Source organism: Eptatretus burgeri, chromosome 5, assembly GCF_056783735.1.
Source record: "Eptatretus burgeri isolate ZD-2024b chromosome 5, Ebu_testis_v1, whole genome shotgun sequence".
Classification (NCBI taxonomy): domain Eukaryota; kingdom Metazoa; phylum Chordata; class Myxini; order Myxiniformes; family Myxinidae; genus Eptatretus; species Eptatretus burgeri.
In genome coordinates, this window is record NC_140965.1 from 40,885,291 (window position 1) to 40,907,873 (window position 22,583).

Here is a 22,583-nt window from a genome sequence, read left to right on the forward strand (position 1 = left end):
TTTGATGGAGGTGGAGAAAGCCGTCTCGGGCGTCGCTCCAGAATATCCCACAAATGCTTGATTGGGTTCAGATCTGCTGATCTGAACATATGGAACATACGAGGGCCATGACATATGGATAACATCAATGTCATTCTCATCAAACCATTGGGCAACCAAATGTGCTCTGTGGATGTGGGCATTGTCATCCTGAAAGACATCCCTCCCAGCAGGAAAGAAATGCTGCAACATGGGGTGAAGATGATCACTGGGTATCATAAAGTAACAATTGGCATTGACCTTGCCTTCTAAGGAAATGACTGCTTTCAAACCATGGCAGGAAAATGTGTCCCACAACATTGCAAAACCACCTGAACCCTTCACTGTTAGAACCAAGCATTCAGGCTTCGAGAGATATTCACGTTAGTGCCACATGTGCAACAACCATTTGTTGAGAATATGGTGAAGGATGATTCATCTGACCCCTCAAAAGACATCAATGGAACAAAATGGTAGCAGCATGTTAAAAGTAATGATCCCAACATTACGCAAGAAACAGAACTTTGTAATTACACCTTCAGCACAAATATCTTGTGCAAGGAGAAGAAGAGGGACAAGAACCAAGCAAGAGTTCAGAGATATTTCTTCTTCAGCTAAGGAGTTTATATTAATCACATGAATTGTAGAAAAGGCAACCAAAATCACATTTCTCCACTGCTCAGTAGTCTATTGCCTGTGCTATTTGCACCAATGGACTCACAAATGTGCATTGCCAGTTGTGATGAGTGGTTCGTACACTGCAACCAGACTATGGTATCCCGCTTTGTGCAGTTCTCGGCAGACCGCTTTTTTATGAAACTGGCTGCTCGCTCCCCAGGCTGAAATTTACAGTCAATTGATCTGCGCACTCCACTCCGTGGGATCCGTTCCACTCGCTCCACCCGCTCTGTTGTTCATTGCACTGCGACCCCAAGAATGTGCAGCCAGAGAACAGAGCCCGACCTAATGTGTGGGATGCACAGCCCTTTACAACCCTCTGGTAGGGGCGGTGGTGGGGAGCGGATCAGGTGGAGCAATGGGCATTTTCCAGCACTCTCAGTGGTGTGCAGACCATTACCACATTGTTGGCCCCACCCATGCGATGGTTCGGGAGTGGAAATTGCCCCAATCGTTCTACACTCTACCACGTGATCCATCTCCAAGATTAAAATAGTGGTGCAGATTTGGTTGCCCACCTCAACCGCGAATGTGTGACATACACCCAATGGAGGCCATAATTGAACAGAACACGGACTATCCACACGTCGAACGGAGCATAACGCACATTTTCACCTGAAGTTGCATGCCAGAGCATCCCAATCGGAGTATCTACTATGGTGTGTCGGGCTGCCCCATCTTCTGCCGGTCCAGAGGGTGGTGGTGAATGTCAGTGGTGATGGTGGTTGGGTGATGGCAGCGGTGGTGTGACGTAGCGGTTGCAGTGTGGCGATTCATGATGGAGGTGGTTGGCTGTTCGTTGTGGCCATTGATGGCAAAGGTAAGCATGCTTGGGTTGTGGTCCGATGGTGTGGTGATTTTTATAAAGGCATTGTGGTGGTGCATGGAATGCTGTAACGTTGGAGTTTGAGTCTTGTGAAGTCTGAGGTGTAACGTCTGTTGGATAATGACGGGCGATTTGAAGGGGTTTTGGCACGCGTATGCAAATGGCTTGTCTGTTTCTTTGGTATGAATGCTTGTGAAGAAAGGTTGTACAGCAAAGCAAAATAATGTAAAGAATGACAGATGGGTAAAGAATGGAAAGAAAAACACGACCTCAAGCCCACACGCAACACATACTGTCCCATAAACACACTACACATAAGGGAAGGGTTATCTAAAATGACGACTAATGAAATGACTGTCTCGGGACCACTATATGTTGTGTGCCATTGCCCTGGGAGAGTGCCGATTTCGCAGAACTGTAACAATATCATATAGTATCACTTCAAGGATGGGTGATTTGCTCGTGACTAAACACCAACAACATTCCTCTTGTTTTCTCATCCGCTTGTTATGTCAGCATGCCACCCCAATGTCAGTGTGCTCGTCTCCCATCCATCATCTCACCACAGACTTGTGTGTATAACATAGAAATAACAAAGCAAAGTCCATTCAATTTGAACCACTCACACAAGAAATAAATGCAATACAAAAAGGCATGTTATTAATGCTGCCCAAAAAAACATCAATACGATCTTTAAAAACAAAAAAAATTCCCTCAAAAGACATCAATGGAAGAAAATGGTTGCAGCATATTGAAAGTAAGGATCCCAGCATTATGCAAGAAACAGCACTTTGTAATTACGCCTTCAGCACAAATATCTTGCACAAGGAGAAGAAGAGGGACAAGAACCGAGCAAGAGTTCAGAGATATTTCTTCTTCAGCTAAGGAGTTTAATCGCATCAATTGTAGAAAAGGCAACCAAAAGCAAAAAAACAAATTGGATACCTTGTAAAGACCAAAGGCAAAACCTTAATATTGATTGTAAAGTTCTAAAGGTGGCTAGAACAATTGGCAAAATAATCAGCTATTGCCAAGTGAATGCCCTTGGGTTCAACATGCTTCTCTCTGTCCTTGAAACTTTTGTTTATTCTCATAGAGGATTGTGCTTCTCAACATTTCAATATCATTCACTAAGTTTAAAAAGAAAACTGCATGCGAAAAACATGATTTTGAGGAAATTTGAATATTGTTCACCCCCCAATCCTTGCGAGTGGCTTGCTGATGGCATGGATAAAGCCTTAATGAATTTCTGCCCCCACCAGTGCGGGTTCTATTCTCACGGCTTCTCAAGGTGGGAATTTACACACCCTGCGACGGAGTGGCATCCTGTCTTGGATTGCTTCTTAGGCACAGAAATGTTTTAAAGTTATTATGAGCACCCTATCATTTGTTAAGAATATGGGCCTCCACGACAACCACTACATTCTCGTTACCCTCAGATGTGTTTTGAGAAATCCGGCCTTGCTGAAGAAAAGTGCAATTCCAACACCCTTTCTTTTTCTGAAATAGCTATTCCACAGCTCCAGTAGTGACACCAATGCTTGCACAGAAAAACAAATATACATTATGTTTAACATTTTTCTGACAAGCATCTAAATTTTATATAAATGTGCAGCAAGAAAAAGCTTTTTCAAGGAAAAGCAACCCCAAACAGGAAAAAAAAAAAAACTGCCATAAAAAAGCAATTTAGTACAATTGATCTGCTTTGGTGAACATTATTACATTCCTCGTATGGAGGGCAAAGTGGCAATTCCAAAAGCATTGGCCTCTTTGATTCCAACATCCTGACAGAATGCTTACAGTCTGACTGTACTACCAAATTCCATTTTTCAAACTCTGGTTTACTTTATAATGAAAGCAATGACATATGTGGTAATGATAACCAGTGAAATAAAGGTAGCTAAGAAATGAAGGTACCAAAACAAACCAAAATAAATAAATAATGAAACTCCTACCATTCTCATCCAATTGAGTGATAATAGTCCATCAATTTCTAGAAATCTAACCAAAGCTGAACACCAAACGGCAGATTCGTCATTTGAAATATTCCTCTTGGTCTGTCAGAAATTCAATACGAAATAAAATGGTTATCATAAAGGACTACCGTTTGTCATGGTGAGGTGTTTATTAAAAAAGCTGGGTAGAGTTAAATTATCACTGCAGTTTGACTAAGCTGTGTGGAAAGATCATGAGAGTTGGGGAATTTTCTGGTTACTTCTAGCCATTGAGCCATCTCCTGTTCACGAGAAATTTCTCATGCCATCCGACTATAAAACCGTCCAGTAATTATGAGTAGTTGGTAAAGGAACGATTTTTGCGAATGCTCTTATACAGAGTATATATATATATATATATATATATATATATATATATATATATATATATATATATATATATATATATATATATATATATAAATATATATATATATATAAATATATATATATATATATATATATATATATATATATATATATATATATATATATTGTAAAGATAATGAGAAGAGAAGGGAAGAGGAACCAGACGTAATTCGCTTTGCTGTGTACATTGCCATACCAGTGGGTTTCGTGTATCACTTGTGCTATTAAAGAAACACAATTTTGGACGATACTCACCTGGCAGTTACACATCGATCGAAGAACCTTGGGTTTTGCGATATGATTCACGATTCATAAAATAGACAGCCAATGCTGGTCGAGCCAACTTTAAAAAAGGTTATCTGAAGCTCTGAATATGAGAATCACAAATGAGGACCTTGCTTGTCAATTAGCACATTTTTCAAAATGGTTTTACACGATAGCTTAGAGGTAGCATACCCAAGTTATCCTGATGGGGTTCGATTCATGAGCTGACCAACTATCCTCCGAATTCTTTGCAGTAATAGCATGTTAACTTCAAAAAGGGAAATCAAGTTTGCTTAGCCCTTTTTTTTGTGTACCTTGTCGAGGCTCATATGAGAGCTAACACACAACGCACAGCAAGGGGGACATGAGACAAGAGGGATGGGAGTGGGAAGGACAAAACAGTGGGGAACAAAGACAATAGGAGATCTATGGAAGGGAGAGGGATAGGAACACGGGGTATACAAGATGGACATGACAGGGACTTTCAGGAAGGAAAGCAGGGAATTTGAAGGAGGTGAGAAGTCCCTTATGATGTGAGAAAGCCAATGAATAGACCTTGGACAAATTTCAAATTTCTATTTCCTAAATTCTCTGATGCAAGGCTATTATAAAATAACTAACCTGAAGAGTGGGAAAAAAGGCTCACATCTGACTAACATGGGCTGCAGAGGAAAGTACCTCCAGATTATGAACACATTATTCATTTTACTTCTCAGATGCTATGCCTACTCCCTTGGAAGAAGAATGTCGATAACATTAATTCCACATTACCCTTGGAGAAAACTTTACTTTAAACTACAATTCACATTGCGATAATCATACTGAATTCTTACAATCCCCAAGTCCTTGCAGAAGGGAATGTTAGCAAGGTCATTTCTGAAGAAGTGTTCTCCACTATGCAGCACTTCATGCGAGCACCACACAAAAACAGCCATTGATTCTGCCTCCACTGGGACAAACCCAGAAGTGAGAAATGTAGCAAAGAGTTATCTTAGCACTCATTTGGTGCACAGATACACCCTATCTTTGTTGATAAACTTCAAAAGTCCAACAAGGCCATCATTTCTCTCTTACGGGAGATGGTTCATTTTGTCAGATGATCCTTCAGACCAGTACTCGGTTTGATTATATCGGTGCCAGTGGCCAAGGATAAAGAGGGGGAACAAGCTTGTTTTATCACGAGGTAATTTGTCATGTTAATGTGAAAAAGCCACTGGCAGGACAGATGAGGTTGATAAGATGAGCTCGGAAGAGAAGTGTACCTACACACGCTGCAAATGCGATGAAATGCGCATTTAAGTGAAACAATCGGTGTCCAGCACTTGCAGTAGGCAGCAACCTATTACCATTTAAATGGTGGTTTAAGAAGCAATGTATCAAGTACACTCAACTTGAGCCATCAGCGAGGCAGACACCAGGGATGATTAGATAGATAGTCACTAACAAGACAAGACTCTCAAGTTTTGCCTTGTTCATATTATTTATCCAAACATGGCACCATGTCTTTGTATGCAGTGAAGCAAGATCAAATGTTTCAAGAACATATATGAACTTGATACCTGGCATGTAAAAATCCATCCTTACTCAAGCAACACACAAATAATATCCCAGTGGTCTCTAAACATACTCTAATTGTATAAAACAAGTTCAATATACAGTGATTTGATTTTGGTCTGACATTCAAAATGCAAAGCAACCACATACAAAACACAATTTCAGAGTAAATAACAAAGGTCTCATTAACAACAACAAATGAGAGAGTTCATAGAACACCGTACTGAGTGCAGTGTTCAAATATATAATTCATTTGAAAGGAAAAAATATATTTGACATTTTTAAAGGCCGTTTGTATATACATATATATATATATCAATAAAAAACGACAGTGTGTGTGTGTGTGTGTGTGTGTGTGTGTGTGTGTGTGTGTGTGTGTGTGTGTGTGTGTGTGTGTGTGTGTGTGTGTGTGTGTGTGTGTGTGTGTGTGTGTGTGTGTGTGTGTGTGTGTGTGTGTGTGTGTGTGTGTGTGTGTGTGTCCTCCATAATTCCAAAACTATAAAACCTCGCAGCCTGAAACTTTGCATGCATGCTAAGAAAACTCCAAGGAGGTGCAAGAGTGAAAATTGGGTGTTTGAGTTAATTAAACAATTAACGGCCTTACTTAATTACATGCTTCATCAGGCGATCCTCGGCCACCTCGCTGTCTGGGGTCTTAAGGAGTTTCCTGAGTAACCTCGCTGGGGTCTGAAGCTGCCGCGTTTGTTGGCCTGCTCAACCTTACCTTACCTTGACTTAGAACATGCCGCAACGATTTCTTACCAATAATGTTGTTTTCACTTTCCTCACTAAGATTATCGAATGCCTGTTCATCATAGCTACAAATTTCTGGGTATATTGCAATGCTTATAAACATCCGGAGATGTCTGCGGTCGTGGCTTGACATTGCGGGCGTCTCCGGGAGGTGTACGTTTAAGGTGTTTCTAATCGCTTGCCAAACTATCCGTTTCTTCACAACCGTTTTGTTGGAGTGCTTGCTTGAGTGCTTAAGCAACTTGGCGAGCACTATCCAAGTTGCTTGGTTGTTCGTTTCGGTAAGGTATCCGCGCTCTCAAGAACATCGATTAAACAGACATACGTTTCCACCTGTGTTGGGCCCTGCGGTGCCGTGTGGTTGATGTCTCGGGGAGATGCAATTTTATTTTTACAGGATATCGCTTTTTAAACCTTTTGTGCGAGCTCCTAATTTAATCCACCCCTCACTTAGACATCGATACATATATAAAACCAATAAGGTCCATCTGACCACGTGTTTGCCGTGTTCTGGTTGTGAAGGCAGAGAGCATAGATCGACATTTTGTGTTCTGGGCCTTGATATATTTTTCATTTGAATTTTGTTAATTTCCCACTTGAATTTCTCTTTCAAAGAACTCTGTTTAAAGGTAAATCTTTGTGTTTGTCGTTTTTATGTATTTTATGCGTGTGTACGTATATAAACTGTATTATCATAACGGGTGTGTGTGTGTGTGTGTGTGTGTGTGTGTGTGTGTGTGTGTGTGTGTGTGTGTGTGTGTGTGTGTGTGTGTGTGTGTGTGTGTGTGTACGTGCAAGTTGCTGCTGTTGCCCGCTATCTCCACATGTGGGTGGGTTTCAGGAGGTGAAACAGAGACCTGCCAGGTCTCAAAGTGTGTATGTGTGTATGTGGTTGATTGGTATCTGCATATATGGAGTTTCAGAATGTGGAATGGAGTCCTCCAAGGGTGGGTTCAAAGTATCCACCTTCATTTGGGTAAGGGGGTCATGATTTATGGACCAAGCTGTGAAGTTTTCTGTTTGCAAAGTTTTATGCCGAGGGCTCTCTTCAGGATCGTTACTGAGCCCAGGACGGCTTCCAACTGAAGTTCGTTTGTCAGGATATTCCCAGGGATGTTCTTCTTCATCATCATCATCATTCCCACGAGGTTCTTCATCATCACTTGTGCAACTTTGACATTCTTCAGCTTCCAGGATCTTTTCACCTCATGCTTGAGATCTTGGTATTTGGTCATTTTCTTGATTTCTGATTTGTTACTCCAAAATCACCAGTATTAACACCTCAATTAGCAATGCCTTCTATTTTTTTGCAACCAAGTATGATATCTGGTCACAACGCTTTGTTTTCGCTGTTCATACTCGATGGGATCATTAGGTCGTACGTGAGCGGTACTTCAACGTTTTCAGTGATTGCTTTTGGTTCATTTTCCCACAAAATTTCTGGAACTGGAATGTCAAAGTTTTTGCAGATGTGCCAGCGGATTACTTTACAAACTCTGTTGTGTCGTGTGTACAGCTGTTCTGACATGTTTTTTTTTGTGTTCGGTCTTTAAGCGTCACGTATCATTCTCTCTGCTAACCCCACCTCCACCCCTCACCTGTATTTATTTTTTTTATCCTCCTCTCACCCACCCTTTTCTCTCACGCCGTTCCCTCCTCATAAAATGCAGCACTCTCCTCCCATACCTTTGTCGCTCTCTCGCTGTCTCAGCCTATGTGTTTGTCTCTCTGTCTGTCTCTCACCCACTCACACCCTCCCTCCCGCAGTGAATCGCAACGTTTGGTGAGGTGTCGCTCTCTCCACCTCACCCCTAACTCCCCCCTCTCTGTCTCTGTCTCTCTCCAATTATCAAACAGAATGAAATACAACTTTTACTTCTACAAGCTGGTGGCCAAAAGTGAATTACTATCACTTCCATTAAAAAATATAAATAAAAAGAGAAAAATGTTTGCAGAGATTGCAAAAAATGACAACACAAATACGCTTAATGTGAACATGTCAAAATAAATGTTATTCAGTATTACAAGCAGACAGCAGACACATAAATTAATGTCATTGGCATAAATTAATAATTGCCCTGCTTTTGTTTCCATTTCCACAATAATTACCAAAGTGTTTTGAGCGCATGCACGCACATGTTAATATCTTTGATTCATTTTGCTGCATTCAAGATGTTTGAGCAAACTTATTATTTCAGAAAAGGGTGAGAACAAAGCAGGATTTGCACTTGCTGTTAACAGAACATGTTATCATAAGACTGCCTTGCCTTAAGCCTATGCATTTTGTAAATCTAAGAAAATGATCATGCTGTCTCTTCCTAGATTTATTCTTTGAGAATTCAATGCAGTGGAAGGTAAAGCTCAGAAAGAGGATGGCGATTGACAGGTTTGGGGAACACACAGTAAGGGGATGTTATGCAACAGAAAACTTAAGAAACAGTGCAGCAGACATGGCATATAAGGATAAAAAGAAAAAAAGAAAAAAGAAAAAAAAAAGAGAAAACATATCCTGGTAACTCAAAGGGAGAGGGAGAGGGAGACAGGCAATCTGGTGCGGATCCCACAGTATAGGAAACTTGCTGTGGAGAGCAATAATCTGGCAATGGAAAAGGCAGGTCAGGCAAAGGGTGCTCAGTCTTGGCAATGCATCGAATAAATGTCAATAGCTCATCGATCCCACAGAAGGTTCAGGAGATCATCCGGATTTCTTTTTTTTTTTTAATCACCAGTAGTCAGTTCAGCACAGCACATTTCATCAGTTTGTTTGCTTGTACAAGGTCATGAAAACTGTTAGCCTGTGCACTAAACAAGTGCAGAAAAGATTTTCAATAGAAAAAAAAAAGTCTTCAAAACTAAAACGAAGGCATGCCAGTACGAAGGAGCGTATAATAACGACTTTACGAACTGTATTTTAAACAGGCTTTAATGGGAATATAGTGCCAGAATCAAGGGTCTTTTGATGTCACATCGACAGGGTCTGTTAAGGTGGAATGGCCGAATTAAAGGAAGCCATACTCGAGCGGACAGTGAAGCTTCCCCGGTTGAGATCCAAATCCCACCAGTCTCTTACAATGAATCTGTTCAACAAACTTACATCTCCCCCAGGGATTAATCAAACACCACACCAAAACAGTTTGCACGCGTGCACAAGAAACGTATACTTGAGAAATAACAGGTTTATTGAAGAAGAAAGGACAAGACGACAGGTACGGAGAATCCCAAACGAAATATAGACAGACAAGAATGAATAATAAATGTTACACATAATGATACTGTAATATGAAGACGAGAGCACCATGAGGACATACTCCTTCACTCACAATGAGATTGGGGGGGGGGGTGGAGATAAGGTTCCAAAGGATGTAGGGATGGAAGCAGGCTCCAATGCAGCCAGGCCTTCAAGCACGAGCAGCATGGGCAGCGCTAAAGGCGCAGCCAGCCCCAGAGCCAGTGAAGAGAGGCGAAGAAGAGAGAGTGGCAGGACCACCCATGTACAACCCTCTATCTCCTCCCTTTGGGCTACAGCCTGCGTCCCTGAACGTTCTTTGCTCATGGTTTGGTACTGGCCACCGAGGTGGCACGTCGTTACAAGCACAGCCATGTGATGTCACCACATCATGTATATGTATATGTATATATGTATATTATGTATTTGCACGACTGTCATATATAAAAATATATAGCCTGGTGTTGGCGTAGTGGTTCGGGTAGCGGCTTGAGATCCAAAAGATCCTGAGTTCAAGCCCCGTTGGCCGCTTTAATTAATACACATCAGGAGGTTGACTCAGCCTGTCATTCTTCCGAGGTCGACGAAGTGAGTCCCAGTGTACTGGGCCCGGTGTATGCCCCGGTTAGAATAGGTGTATCATATCCCTGTGTCGTAAGAGGCGACCACGGTTGCGTCAGGAAGGGTATCCGGCGTAAAACCTGTGCCAAATCATTATGCGGATGATCCGCTGTGGCGACCCCGAACAGGAGCAGCCGAAAGATGAAGAATATATATATATATATATATATATATATATATATATATATATATATATATATATATATATATATATATATATTTCCAACCTCCTCTTACACTTCACACCATACACACCATTCATGTTCACGTCAAAGATGATAACAATGCTCACAGACGGTATGACCCATAATGCCACTGCCTCACACAGTCAAGGAGGCAGGGACAGGACTGTTGAATATCTGACACATTCGATCAAGTCAATGAGCAGAGAAATTAGAAGAGGTCGGTGCCAGCTCGACACCTCCTCTCCCAGGGTTGTTGGGTCCTGGTCCATTGTCCTCCATCATCTCACCTTCCTCCACACCCCAGCATGTTTCAGGTGCTGACCACCACAGTGCAGAGGTGGCAGACTGAAGCTCCAGACCACCGGAGTGGACGTCTGTAGCAGTTTGGGACCGTGAAATCATCCACTGGTCAACATGCAGCCCCCCATGATGAATGGCGACCCAGCATCCAGATCCAGTTCACCGTATTTGTGCAACCGGTGTGGTGGGCAAGACCATCTGCCCATATCGGTATGAGGCACGGTACTTATGGAAATTGCTGAACCAGCGGCACAAAGCCAACGATTCAACAGTTAACCAAGCACGCCAAGGTCAACCCAGGTTAGAAATCTGAGATTGCCGGTGGAATACCCATCAATGACCCCAACAGACTCTCCTGAGAGGGCCATGCTGGGTGCAGTGTGTTGCAAGTACCGTGGAGAAATTCTGAGGGAGGGGAGTAGGACCCGTGTCAACAGGGTACCCCCTTCGAGGACATAGTGGAAGTACCGCACACCCCAATGGAGGGACCCGTTCCCCCGAGTCGGCCAAACCATTGGACACTCACCAAAATCGGAGCCCCAAGGAGCGGGAGTATAAAAATAGGACCACTGGACCTGTAGCTTATCTGGGCCCTGGCCTAATGTTGCAACCTAAATTTGGTATAATTCTGACTGGTGAGTCTGGTGAAGAAAGCTTTTGAAGGAATTTACATGATTTTCCAAAAATTTCACCAAGTCCACCATTTTGACACACTTCCGGTTGTGGGATAATGCAGGCTACTCTGTTTCCATCCTGAATTTAACATCACGACCTTGTCCTAATATTGTAACCCAAATTTCGTAGCATTCTGACAGGTGGGTCTCGAGAAGAAGATTTTGGAAGAAATTTGCACGACTGTCATTTTGACACACTTCCAGTGAAGTGATCAGCATGGCCTGCACAACTTAACATCAGGACCCTATCCTAATGTTGTAACCCAAATTTGGTAGCATTTTCACTGGTGTGTCTGGAGAAGAAGATTTTTGAAGAAATTTACTAAGTCGGCCATTTTGACCTACTTAAAGTCATGTGACCAGAATGAGCTTTGCAATTCTTGTTACCATTCAGGAGAGGAACGTTGCTGCAAATTTTCAGCTGGATCGGCCCAGCGGTTTGGGCCGGAGAAGGCGAAAAATGAGACGGATGGACAGTGCGCAATGACAATACCTTAGGGCTTAGGCCTTAGTTATTTTATAACTTGGTTTACGGATCCGCCGAAATGAAATATAAAACATTTTTAGCCTTTTATATTTCTACATTTTCTGCCAAAGGTGCAAAAGTTTCAAAACCCGAAATGTAAACGTCAGCATTTATTTTCAAAATATAATTTCGTGCATGTGCACCAAAATGCCGAGTCCCCTTTAACCAAACTGCACAGCTGCTGCGCAGTAGTCTTCGGTCATGGCGTCTGAGTAGTGGCTTGCATGGTTCAGATTGACTGTGGTTTCTGAGGCGAAAATGATTGATAAGAAGTATGTCAGCGGTATAAATTTGAGTGCCTGCCTGTATTGGTGATTTAATCACGCAACATCTTGACAACGAATATTCTGGCCAAACGATTGCATAAATTCAGTGCAGCAGCAGGGATGATTCGCAGGCTACTCTCGATCGTGCCGATTTTGTTTCCATCAAAAGTTGTACACCGCCTTTCGTATTGAAAGATTTCGGTGCCAAGTACGTCAAAGTTTCCCTGCGAGATGCTGATATTCCGCCTTCAACAGACCAGAAATCAGCCTTTTGTGCTCATGGGGATGGGGAGACGGTACGATCAGATGCCCGCTGAAAAGTAAGAACTGGTTATGGCTCTGATTGACCGTTTTGAGCGTGTTGACTCCAAGTAGACACCTTTTTTGAATCATATCCAGCACTATGCACTGGTGTGCACACACACATCTATGACTTGGACAGTAATTTTCTCAGCATTGTTTCCATTTGTTTGATGATCCAACAGGTTTCTATAAGAAAAACATGCCAGACTATATTGTAAAAACAAGTTTTAATCCTTCTTTATTGTTTTTCACTTCAGATGATACAGTGAACATGGGCATCCTGCATTTGAATGGTCTTTCATCTTCAATGTCTTCTTAGATCCTCCTGGTCCGGGATTTATATTTATCCCCCCCCCCCCACCTACCCTTGTCTTTTCCATGAAACATCCAAAAACAAATCATAAAAATATATAATTTGTAAAAATTGAAATTATATTTATATTTTGACCTACCGACCCTACATTTTAGCTAAAGAACTGCATAAACCAAGTTATAAAATAACTAAGGCCATATCTGGAATGTAAATTCCAGATAAGCTAAAAATAGGACCAGTGGACCCGTGGCTTATCTGAGCCGTGGCTTAATATTACAACCAAAATTTGGTAGCATTCTGACTGGTGGGTCTGAAATAGATTTTTGAAGGAACTTACGTGATTTTTCCCACTGCCATTTTGACACACTTCAAGTCACGTGATCGGCATGATCTCCGCAATTTAACATCATGACCCTGTCCTAATGTTGTAACCCAAATTTGGTAGCATTCTGACTGCTAGGTCTTGAGTAGGCTCAGTCGGTATCGATTTTTTTTTTCGATATACCGGTGAGCTCATACCGGGATTAAAAAAAAAAAAATTAATTAAATTTTTTTGCGCAGGTTCCAAGCCTAGTGTTGGCGTAGTGGTTAGGGCGGCTGGGTTAGGATCTTAGTGTCCTGAGTTTGAGCCCCGTTGGCTGCTGAATTAACACCAGGTAGGGTTGACTCAGCTTGTCATCTTTCTCAGGTCAGCGAAATGAGTACCAGTGTTCTGATAGAGAGGCACAGCTGTGCTTCCAAGAAATGATAGCTACCTGGCAGCCAAGCTGCCATATGCAAGAACAGAACAGAGTAGGCAGGTTCCAAAAATACGCAATGGTCCAATGGCCCATTATGTATTCATATATGCCATACACATTATTGACACACGGTAATTTTTCAAAGTATTCCCACATGGGGCTTTTTAAATTATTATTATTTCCCCCGATGATTTCAGTTATTTTACTTACTACTTCAACTTGTATGAAAAATGATTTTGTTTTAAAGTGAGATCAGTATTTGTAATCCGCACAGGCTGGTATCACCAACGTGGATTGCCATACCGGTTCATACTGGTATCGCTAAGACTATACCGGTATTGTTATTGACCCAGTATGACTGTCGTAGATCACCACGTTGGTAATCAGAATAGGTTTTCTAAAGCACACCCGATTCATCTATCTATAATTCCAGCAATCTCTGTGTGTGACCGCTGTTTCTCAACAACCTCTGGTCCGATCTAATTTCAACCTGCCAGGTATATTGCTGGGGACCTGAGGATGTGCCTTTTCAAGGTTTGATATTAATCGGACAAGTGCCTCCCAAGTTATGGCCATTTATTTACCAAACCAATGGCAAGACATGTTGTTGCGTGGGCGTGGCCGATGGGGAAGGGAAGCTCAGCCACGTTCCCCATTACGGGTTACAACGTACGGGCTTCCGGAGAGTGGTGACTTCATGTATTCTAATAATTTCTCGATTTCTTATGCGCATTTATAGATAAACACAATGGCCCAAGTTATGATCGTTTTCATATTAGACGGTGTATAAATTTCGGGAACATCAGAGTGCTGGTATGCTCCGAACCAGGAAGTAAATTTTTTCTCTCTCTTCTCTTTTTGTTTTTCCTTGCCACGACGTTGCGAAAAGGTAAAATACGTTGGCGCTAATTGAATAATTGGGTATTAAAAATAAATTGTGAATAATCGTAACTGCGAATAATATCGAACTTCAGGGTCACGCACGTACGGGCACGTGAGAGCGAAGAAACGGCCTGTGTGGTTTATTTTATTTTATTATTATTTTTTTTTTTACGGGCACGTACTAGTATAAATAAAAATAACCAATTGGCATGTGCTTTAAAAACAGCCACGAGGGTAAAGAAAAACATGATTGCTTGTCTAGTGTCCTGGTGCTGAGGGTTGAAAGTTTAAACCTACTGTACTTCCTTATGTGTCTTGAAGTCATACATTCCACTGTTCCAGGTGTAGTCAAGTCCAGCAAAGCTTTTTAAACCATGTCGTTCATGTATGATATTTAAAGACTGTAAACACCTTTCTTAGATTTGTTCATTGTTGGTATATCTATACATTATTTTTTTTCATTCGATTTTTTTTTTTGGTATAACCGGGTTTTTTTGATAACCGTTTTTTTGTTTTTTTTTGGTATACCAAGATAATAGGTATGTATAAAATTCCACCCTACGAGCAGGAAGCAGCTGCTGTTTATCTCACACAATGACGACAATAGTAGTGCCAATGATCGGGTTTTATTGGGGAGTTTTGCAGGAAAGAATTTAATAAAAGAAATCTATTGTCACGGGTCTGGGAAGTTAAGTTAATCCCCCCAACCCAATTGTGGATGGCGGGTGGTTAACACCAGCCATCACGGGTAGCCAAGCGGTTTTCCTTAGGAGGCGGACACGTTGATCCTCCGAGATTATAACGCATGCGGAAGGAGTGGGGCACGACACTGGCAGATCGACGGAGGCACAGATGGATTGATAGCAAAAGGGGTTTATACTCGAACCCCACGACAAATACACGGACACAGCAACTTAAAAATAACACTGATTTAATGAAAATAAAATATTTACAAGGGACAATAAATCAGAATGTAATAATATATGAGGTAAACTAAGCCTAAAGTTGAGGTGCCTCTACACACAGACTCTAATACAGACAAGGGGAAACAAAAGAAAAGCAAACCTCCCTTTATTTTGCACTTAGCTTGGTCCAGAGATGGTCTTTATGGAACTTGGAGTCGAGGGGCTTCATCCTGCATGTGTAGACGCGCCCAAAATGGCGCCGAGCCGCTCCCTCACAGCAGGAATGTACGTCAGGCAATTCGTGAGGCGATATTCAACACCAGGGCTCAGAGACCACCGTGCAGCTTCTTTGTCGATTTTCCTGACCGACACCGCGGCTTTGCAGAATCATGCCATCTCTTCAGTGATATACACGAGGCTTCAAGGTCTGTCTCTCACGACTAGCCAAGAGTCAATGGACAAAGTCTTGCTCCACCACGTGAGCCAATTCTCCTCAGCACAAATAGGAGAATTGTGCAGTCTTCTTCATGCGCCGAAGGAAAGCCAGCTGTAATGTCCTAATATTACACACCATCTCCTTGTATCTCGCATGCGTTCCTGACACCAAACAAAAAAAAAAACAACCAAACCAAAACCTTTCCCTTCTTACTTACAACCAAAGCCCATCAATCATCCACTTACGGGTATGGCTTGCTGGCGTGAAAACCGGGAAGGCGGGGCCTCTGCCTACTCGGCACGCTTGGCTCGCTGCTTGTTATAAAAAAAATAAAAAAAAAACGCAATTCTTTCATTGTTGGCTTGTAAATACAAAAACATAGGAGACGTTCACAGGTGGCAATTAGTCTTCATCCCTATCTAATTAACACAGCACCACCCCCCCCCCCCCCCGTGTGGTGACAAGTAGCACTGAAGCTCACAGTTTCCCTACTTAGTTTACATCAAAAGGTCTCCTACACATCCCCAGACAAAGCAAATCTTTTCAATCCTAACTTTCCTATTCAATTTCTCCATATACCCCCACAACCATAATATTGTTAATTATGCCTACAAAATTTGGTGATGATGCGTGAAGTGGAAAAAGAAAGACACACACCTCGCTTATATTTACTAGTAGGCCCACTGGTCCATATTTTCATTGGTCTTCGTGACCTTCGAACATACCTGCCTGCTGTACTGCTGGAGCACTAGCTTGCCTTTTCACCAAGCCCAAATGTGCTTGGGCCAGGGATGGGATTATACATTCGTTATTAATATTATTCGTATTAATTAATATATGCTTTGTTACAATGTTATCGTTCTTTTTGTTGTTTATTCTATAATATTAGAAATCTGTGCCACGGAAGGACTGATTACGCTGCTCAATACACCATAACACGGTGTACGTTTAAAACATGGGAATTCTTCCGGGTTCTTTGTAGTTGTATTAATTATTATCAAAGTCAACTCAGGAGATCACGATGATCATTTTGGTGTTTCACACCCCCATCAGAAAGCTCCAGTTGAACTCCACAAAAAAACATGACACACACACACACACACACACACACACACACACACACACACACACACACACACACACACACACACACACACACACACACACACACACACACACACACACACAATGTTATTGCTTCACCAAAAAGATAAACAAAAACAAAAGGAAGACTTCGTGCCACCACCCATCATGGATAATTATGTTGAACATTTCAATCCAGCAAAGAAGGAAATGTGAAAGTCACAAAGAATTGAATGCCTAGCTCTCCAATCTGCCAATCTACCTGTGGCTGCTGGATAACAGACAGAAATGCAGTACAATGGGTATAGTGGTGAATCCCAGTTCAGGTTGGTTGGCCCAAACCAATCACCAAGATATGTCAAATGTTAAAAGTGTATCTGGCTCAAAACAAATCTCTCTACACACCACTCACAGAGAGATGTCTATTTCAATTGTCATTATTCCTCTTGCTCCTGCACTCAAAGATGTTTAACAAAAGTAAATTGTCGAGGAATTGCAAAACTTTTTCTGGGATAGCTGAGCCTTGCTTCTTGCTATTTTCAGGCTGAAGTGTTGCCATTGCATAGTGTGCCCATTTCCAACACAGTTACCACTCACAACCAATTATCTCATGAGAGTCTCCTTCACCCAACCATTTCTATTTACGTTGTCAGACAGAAGTTCACATTCCCTTTCTACAGTTGTGACACAAAATGCAGGTGCTGAATGGTTTGAAGTGCATTTAACTTGCAATGGAAAATAGCAATTCTGCTTAATTTGACTGTGGTTGTGGCACACATACCATGGACTGGAGGGAAACAACATTGCAGAAAGGGCAACATGGTAAATGCAAGAACTTAATTAAACTAAAAATTTCAAATTTGGTTATTTCAGAAATTCAACTACATATTGATCGTCGAGAGGAGCATAATTATTTACATCAGTGAAGAGGTAAAGGCGGTGTACTTATGAGAAGCACTGCATTCATAGCTCAAAATGAAAAGATCAGGAACCCATGAGCAATCATGCTAACATTTGGCATGGAAGCATGTTTTAAGAACATCTTTCAGGATGTACCACATTTCATAACCAGAGAGCGCATAGAACATCTTAGCCCACAGTCTTGAGATAAAGAAGGACACGGGAAGGGTCTTTAAAACTCTCTTGCTTTGCGTGTCCGAGCACGAGCTATATTTCCTACGAGCCGTGATTTTGTCTGAATCTTGATATTCCCTCATGCTGGGCGCGTGAGCAGCAAATTTGATTGAGCGAGATGGTGTAATATTTTGTACAAGTTTACTGCTAAGCTGGAGGTTTTAGAAATGGCGAGAAGGCGATTTGTGTTCTACAATGTTCAAGTATATAGTTAAATTGAAATAAAATAAAGGTTTCAAAGATTGTACAAAATATATATTATATATACTGTATATATATATAATTTCCGGAAGTTTATCGCCATTGATGAAACCCTTTTGCACGATCTTATTTAACACATTACATGAGTTATTCATGCCTGCTGTTTGTGTATTTTATGACTTCTCCAAAACAGGAAGTTTCCTGTTTGGAGTGATCATCAACTTTGTTTGACTGCCAGACAGACAAAATTTTTTTTTATCGGTGCAGGCACGACTGGGACAAGATTCCATTCAGTTTGCCAAATTCAGAGCCAAAGTTTTGCTAAACTACAGGTTCATTTACAATTTGTGTTGTAAATACAACATTCAACTGAAATCAAGTAGTTCCTCGATCATAGACCGACAGACAGCGTGAATCAATTGCTGAACCTCATTTTTCGCTTCGCACAAGGGGTAAACATTGGAGACAGCAAGGCCAAAACTACCATTTACTTTGCAATGACCCAAATGTGTAATGTCTCCAGTTAGTCAGATTTTCTGAGATTAATGGATTCCAGGTAGCTCAGTTTTCAATGGGATAAATACTCAACAGAAGATGGGTATGATCACTAGAATAACTATTTGCAACAAAATGTTTACTTTTCACAGAAATGTTCATTACAATCTTGTTTAAAATTTAGTGAATAAAATTGTGGCATGCATTGAGATTTCTTTTTTGTTAAGGAGCCAAAGCCATCAGTGAGTTCTTGTATAAACAACTTACAAAGTAAATAAATAATTAAAAACAAAAACGCCAGACATACATCGGAAACAATGTTGAAAAAAATTAAATCTAAAGATACAAGATGAAGCAACTTACTTTGTTAGACCACTTATAGGCTTGCAATAACTGGCTGTAGATTGGAGTTTTGTCTTGTACAGGATCCAAACTTAAAAGGCCACTGTTGTGCAATGGATGGCTTTCCGATGGTCGGCCCACGTGAGTGGCAAGGCGCTCCAGATCACTAAAATTAAATAAAAATGTAAAAGTCAAAAAAAGAAAAAGAAAATCAAATCCTCACACCTCTCTTGAAACAATTATAAACTTCACAACATTAGGGTAAAGCTGTGCTTCTTAAAAAAAATAAAGACGAAGAAGTTAAAAATCTGTTTCTGGTATATTGTCCCCCCCCCTCCTTTTCCTCATTTTCAATCATAATTACCCCCTCAGGAAGAATAGCGCGATCTGAAAATATATAAGTAAAACTAGAAGGGCACTCGGTGGAGCGTCTCCCTCCGCCACGTAATGCCTGATCCACGAGAACATATCGGACCCAATACATTTTTGAAATATCATGCTATACAGTACGATATCGTTTTTGGCCCGATCTCTCAATGGTGAAGAATCACTTTGAAAATTAAATAACTCTCGTGTCCGGATATTAACAAAAATCGAACCAATTCATCCTTGTCACACACCCAACTTGTCCACCAAATTTCATCCGAATCCGTCCACAACTTTTTGAGATATTCTGTACACAAACAGACAAATAAACAGCCAGACAGGAGTGAAAATATAACCTCCTTCGATCTTCGGTGGGAGAGGTAATAAAAAAACACAACTGTCATTTTTCATGGAAATATATAGCTGAATCGGACCCCCGAACTTGGAGGCAGCAGGGCACAAATGGAGTCCCATTGGAGCACTTGTTGCATGACCTGCCAGCAACAAGTGTCGCCTGCCATGAGAGCACATTGTCTCTGCCCTGATGATCACCAGTCAAGAGATTTGCGGTCAGGAATATGAAATCCAATCAAAGAAGCACAGTGACTCTATAACACGATGCTGATGTCATGCACATAAATTACACAAACACATCACCTCCAAATAAGGAGGCATCCATATGGTCCTCAAGCCTTCACAGACTCAGATTAAAGCCTATGATCATGAATAGACGAAAGCAGAGATGTCGATCTAGATTTCGTCCTCGTTCCGGGATCATCAGGACAACATGCTGCTGATCGTTTATTCGTGACCATATAAGGCTCATTAATATAGCTGAATCGAACCCCCTAACTGGTCGTACGCGTGCATGATATATATATATATATATATATATATATATATATATATATATATATATATATATATATATATATATATATATATACATATACATACATATATATAATCATATGCATCGGCGTACGAGCCAATATATTTTTAGGGGGTGGCGACAGATTTGCCCGAATGATGGCAATTCACTGGCATGCAGTTGTACTCTGGGAAGTGTTGTCACTTCTCTCAAGCTCAGTGGCTGTGTTATTCATCTGTCTGTCCATATGTGTGAGGTGTGTCTCCACCGAGCCATAAAACAAATATTGAATTAAAAAAAAAAGTCCTTACACCATTCCCCCTCCCCTTTCTTGCCACTCCTCACCCCCCCCCCTTTGCTCTCAGAGGGAGAGCGGGCATGGTCTAGTTGGTAAAGAAACAGGATAAAAGTTCAGGTTCCAGATCTCAATCATCACCAAGATCTAATCAATTCATTCTCGGTCCTACAAGTTATCCACCTCGCAAGTTTGGTCCAAATCTGTCCACAACTTTTTGAGATATCCTTCTAACAAAGAGATAGGGATGAAAACATATTCAGTCGAGCCAGTGCACCATGCATGCCTCCCAGTCGTAGCACAACCCAATATGACGATTTCAAAATGACATCATGAAAGTGATTTTGAAAAGGCCTTTTTTGTGTTTTCAGGAAACCCCTTCCCCCAAACGCAAGACCAGCCATAATAAGCCAGCTATTGCACGGGGCAATTCCCTCTTTAATCATTTTAAACACTTGAGAAAACTAAACAATCTAACAAAGGGAAATTTCAAAATGCTCAACTAATAAGTCATTTTCCTGGTTAATTAATAATAGGTCTTCTGCGCAGGAACAGCCAACAAACAAACATCTGAAACCCCTTCAGTGAACCGCTGCCAAGAAGTACCGAGATATCGCACAGCTTCCCTTGAAAGCTGGTGAAGGACCTTGAATGAGAACATACCTACTCACTGTTATGAATCTGGAAGCCATGAGCACTCAACATACAGGTCCTATAGCTCAGTTATTTTGATAAGTAAATGTGGAGAGATAGCTCCCTTTCCCTTGTTTAATGGGTAATTAAATGTTCATGTGCTGCGGAGTTATTTTGATAGTCAGGGTTTTCTTTTATTTTAAATCAACGATAACTACAACAACAGCAGCATCACCCTCACCTTTCCCTCGCTTCCTCACACCGACGCCATGGCCTACGTGCATGTCGGCACGTACGTGGGTGGAGTCCAATGTGCCAGGCAGGGTTTCTTTGGGGCATTGGCATCTTGGATTTCACCAATCGGAGGGGTGCGAGTGAGATTGCCATCGGGCAGCCAATGAGAGAGGGCCACGCCTGAACGGACGGCGCAGGAGAGGTAAGAAAGGAAAGGAGAGCCGAGGATAAGTGCGGCGGATCTGTTGGATAAAGAAGAGAGTTTTGGTTGTCGGGACGAGCGCTGAGCGGAGCTCTGGACTTTTATCGCTCTCGCTGGTGCCTGGTTCTTTGGTCCGTTTCCTTGAGCGCGTGTTCTGGGCTCTGCTCATCCCGTCACTGGCGCCTGGTTCTTCGGACCGCATCTCGACGCTGGCCTGGTTTGCTCGTGTCAACCAAACCACACGAGGTGGACAGGTACATGTCCTTCTGGGTATCTGTGTGTGTCTGTCGGTGGGCCCGTCTTTAAGTAGTAAATTGTTAAGTGCCTTCGCTGTACATTATTTTGCTTGCCCTCTTCTTAGTCGTGATAACTCTGCCCTTACGTGCTTCCCTCCTTCCCCACCTACTGTTAATAAATACTCTATTTGTTAAATGTATCAGCTCGTTTTTGTGTTTCTTTTATTGGTTTAACACGGTGCGTGTTGGGGAATTAGAAAGGTCGTTGTTGCCGTAGATGTACGTTTGGACCGACGGATCTCAGTAACCATCCGCTCGGGTTACGCACGGTTCGAGCACGCTACTGGCTCGTTCCGCTCGAGCTCCACCGAGGGTGAATTTCCCCGGTAGTTTGGACGACATGGGTATTTAGGTAAATTGAAATTGGCAATCGACCCTATCCCACGCAGCCGACTTATTGGTGATCCTCGGTCCGAAAAGGGACCCGTCGGCTCCGGAGTTATCCGGGGTGACGACCTATAAATTCCGGGTGTTCGGCAGAGTCGACCCGACTGCTCCACCAAGCGGTTGTGCTCGCAGCTGATCCGCGGCCCGCAACACTCACGAAGTCCCGGAGTCACGGACGGTTTCCACAGAAGCAAGATCACCTTCCGTAGAC

At 41.9% G+C, this 22,583-nt stretch overlaps 1 protein-coding gene across 5 annotated transcripts in view; it reads right to left on the reverse strand.

Annotated features, from left to right (window-relative positions):
• MED27 (mediator complex subunit 27) overlaps positions 1 to 22,583 on the reverse strand; it is a 157,746-nt gene that overhangs the window by 131,993 nt on the left and 3,170 nt on the right. For 4 of the 5 annotated variants that reach the window (XR_015058276.1, XM_085881584.1, XM_085881587.1 and 1 more), the window contains exon 2: positions 19,110 to 19,254. The exons of the other annotated variant lie outside the window; for it this stretch is intronic. Coding sequence is in view for 3 of the 4 variants with exons in the window: in XM_085881584.1 (XP_085737710.1) it covers positions 19,110 to 19,254 (145 nt within the window). In the remaining variant the exon portion in view is untranslated. The remainder of the gene's footprint in view (positions 1 to 19,109; positions 19,255 to 22,583) is intronic. 5 annotated transcript variants of the gene reach the window in all.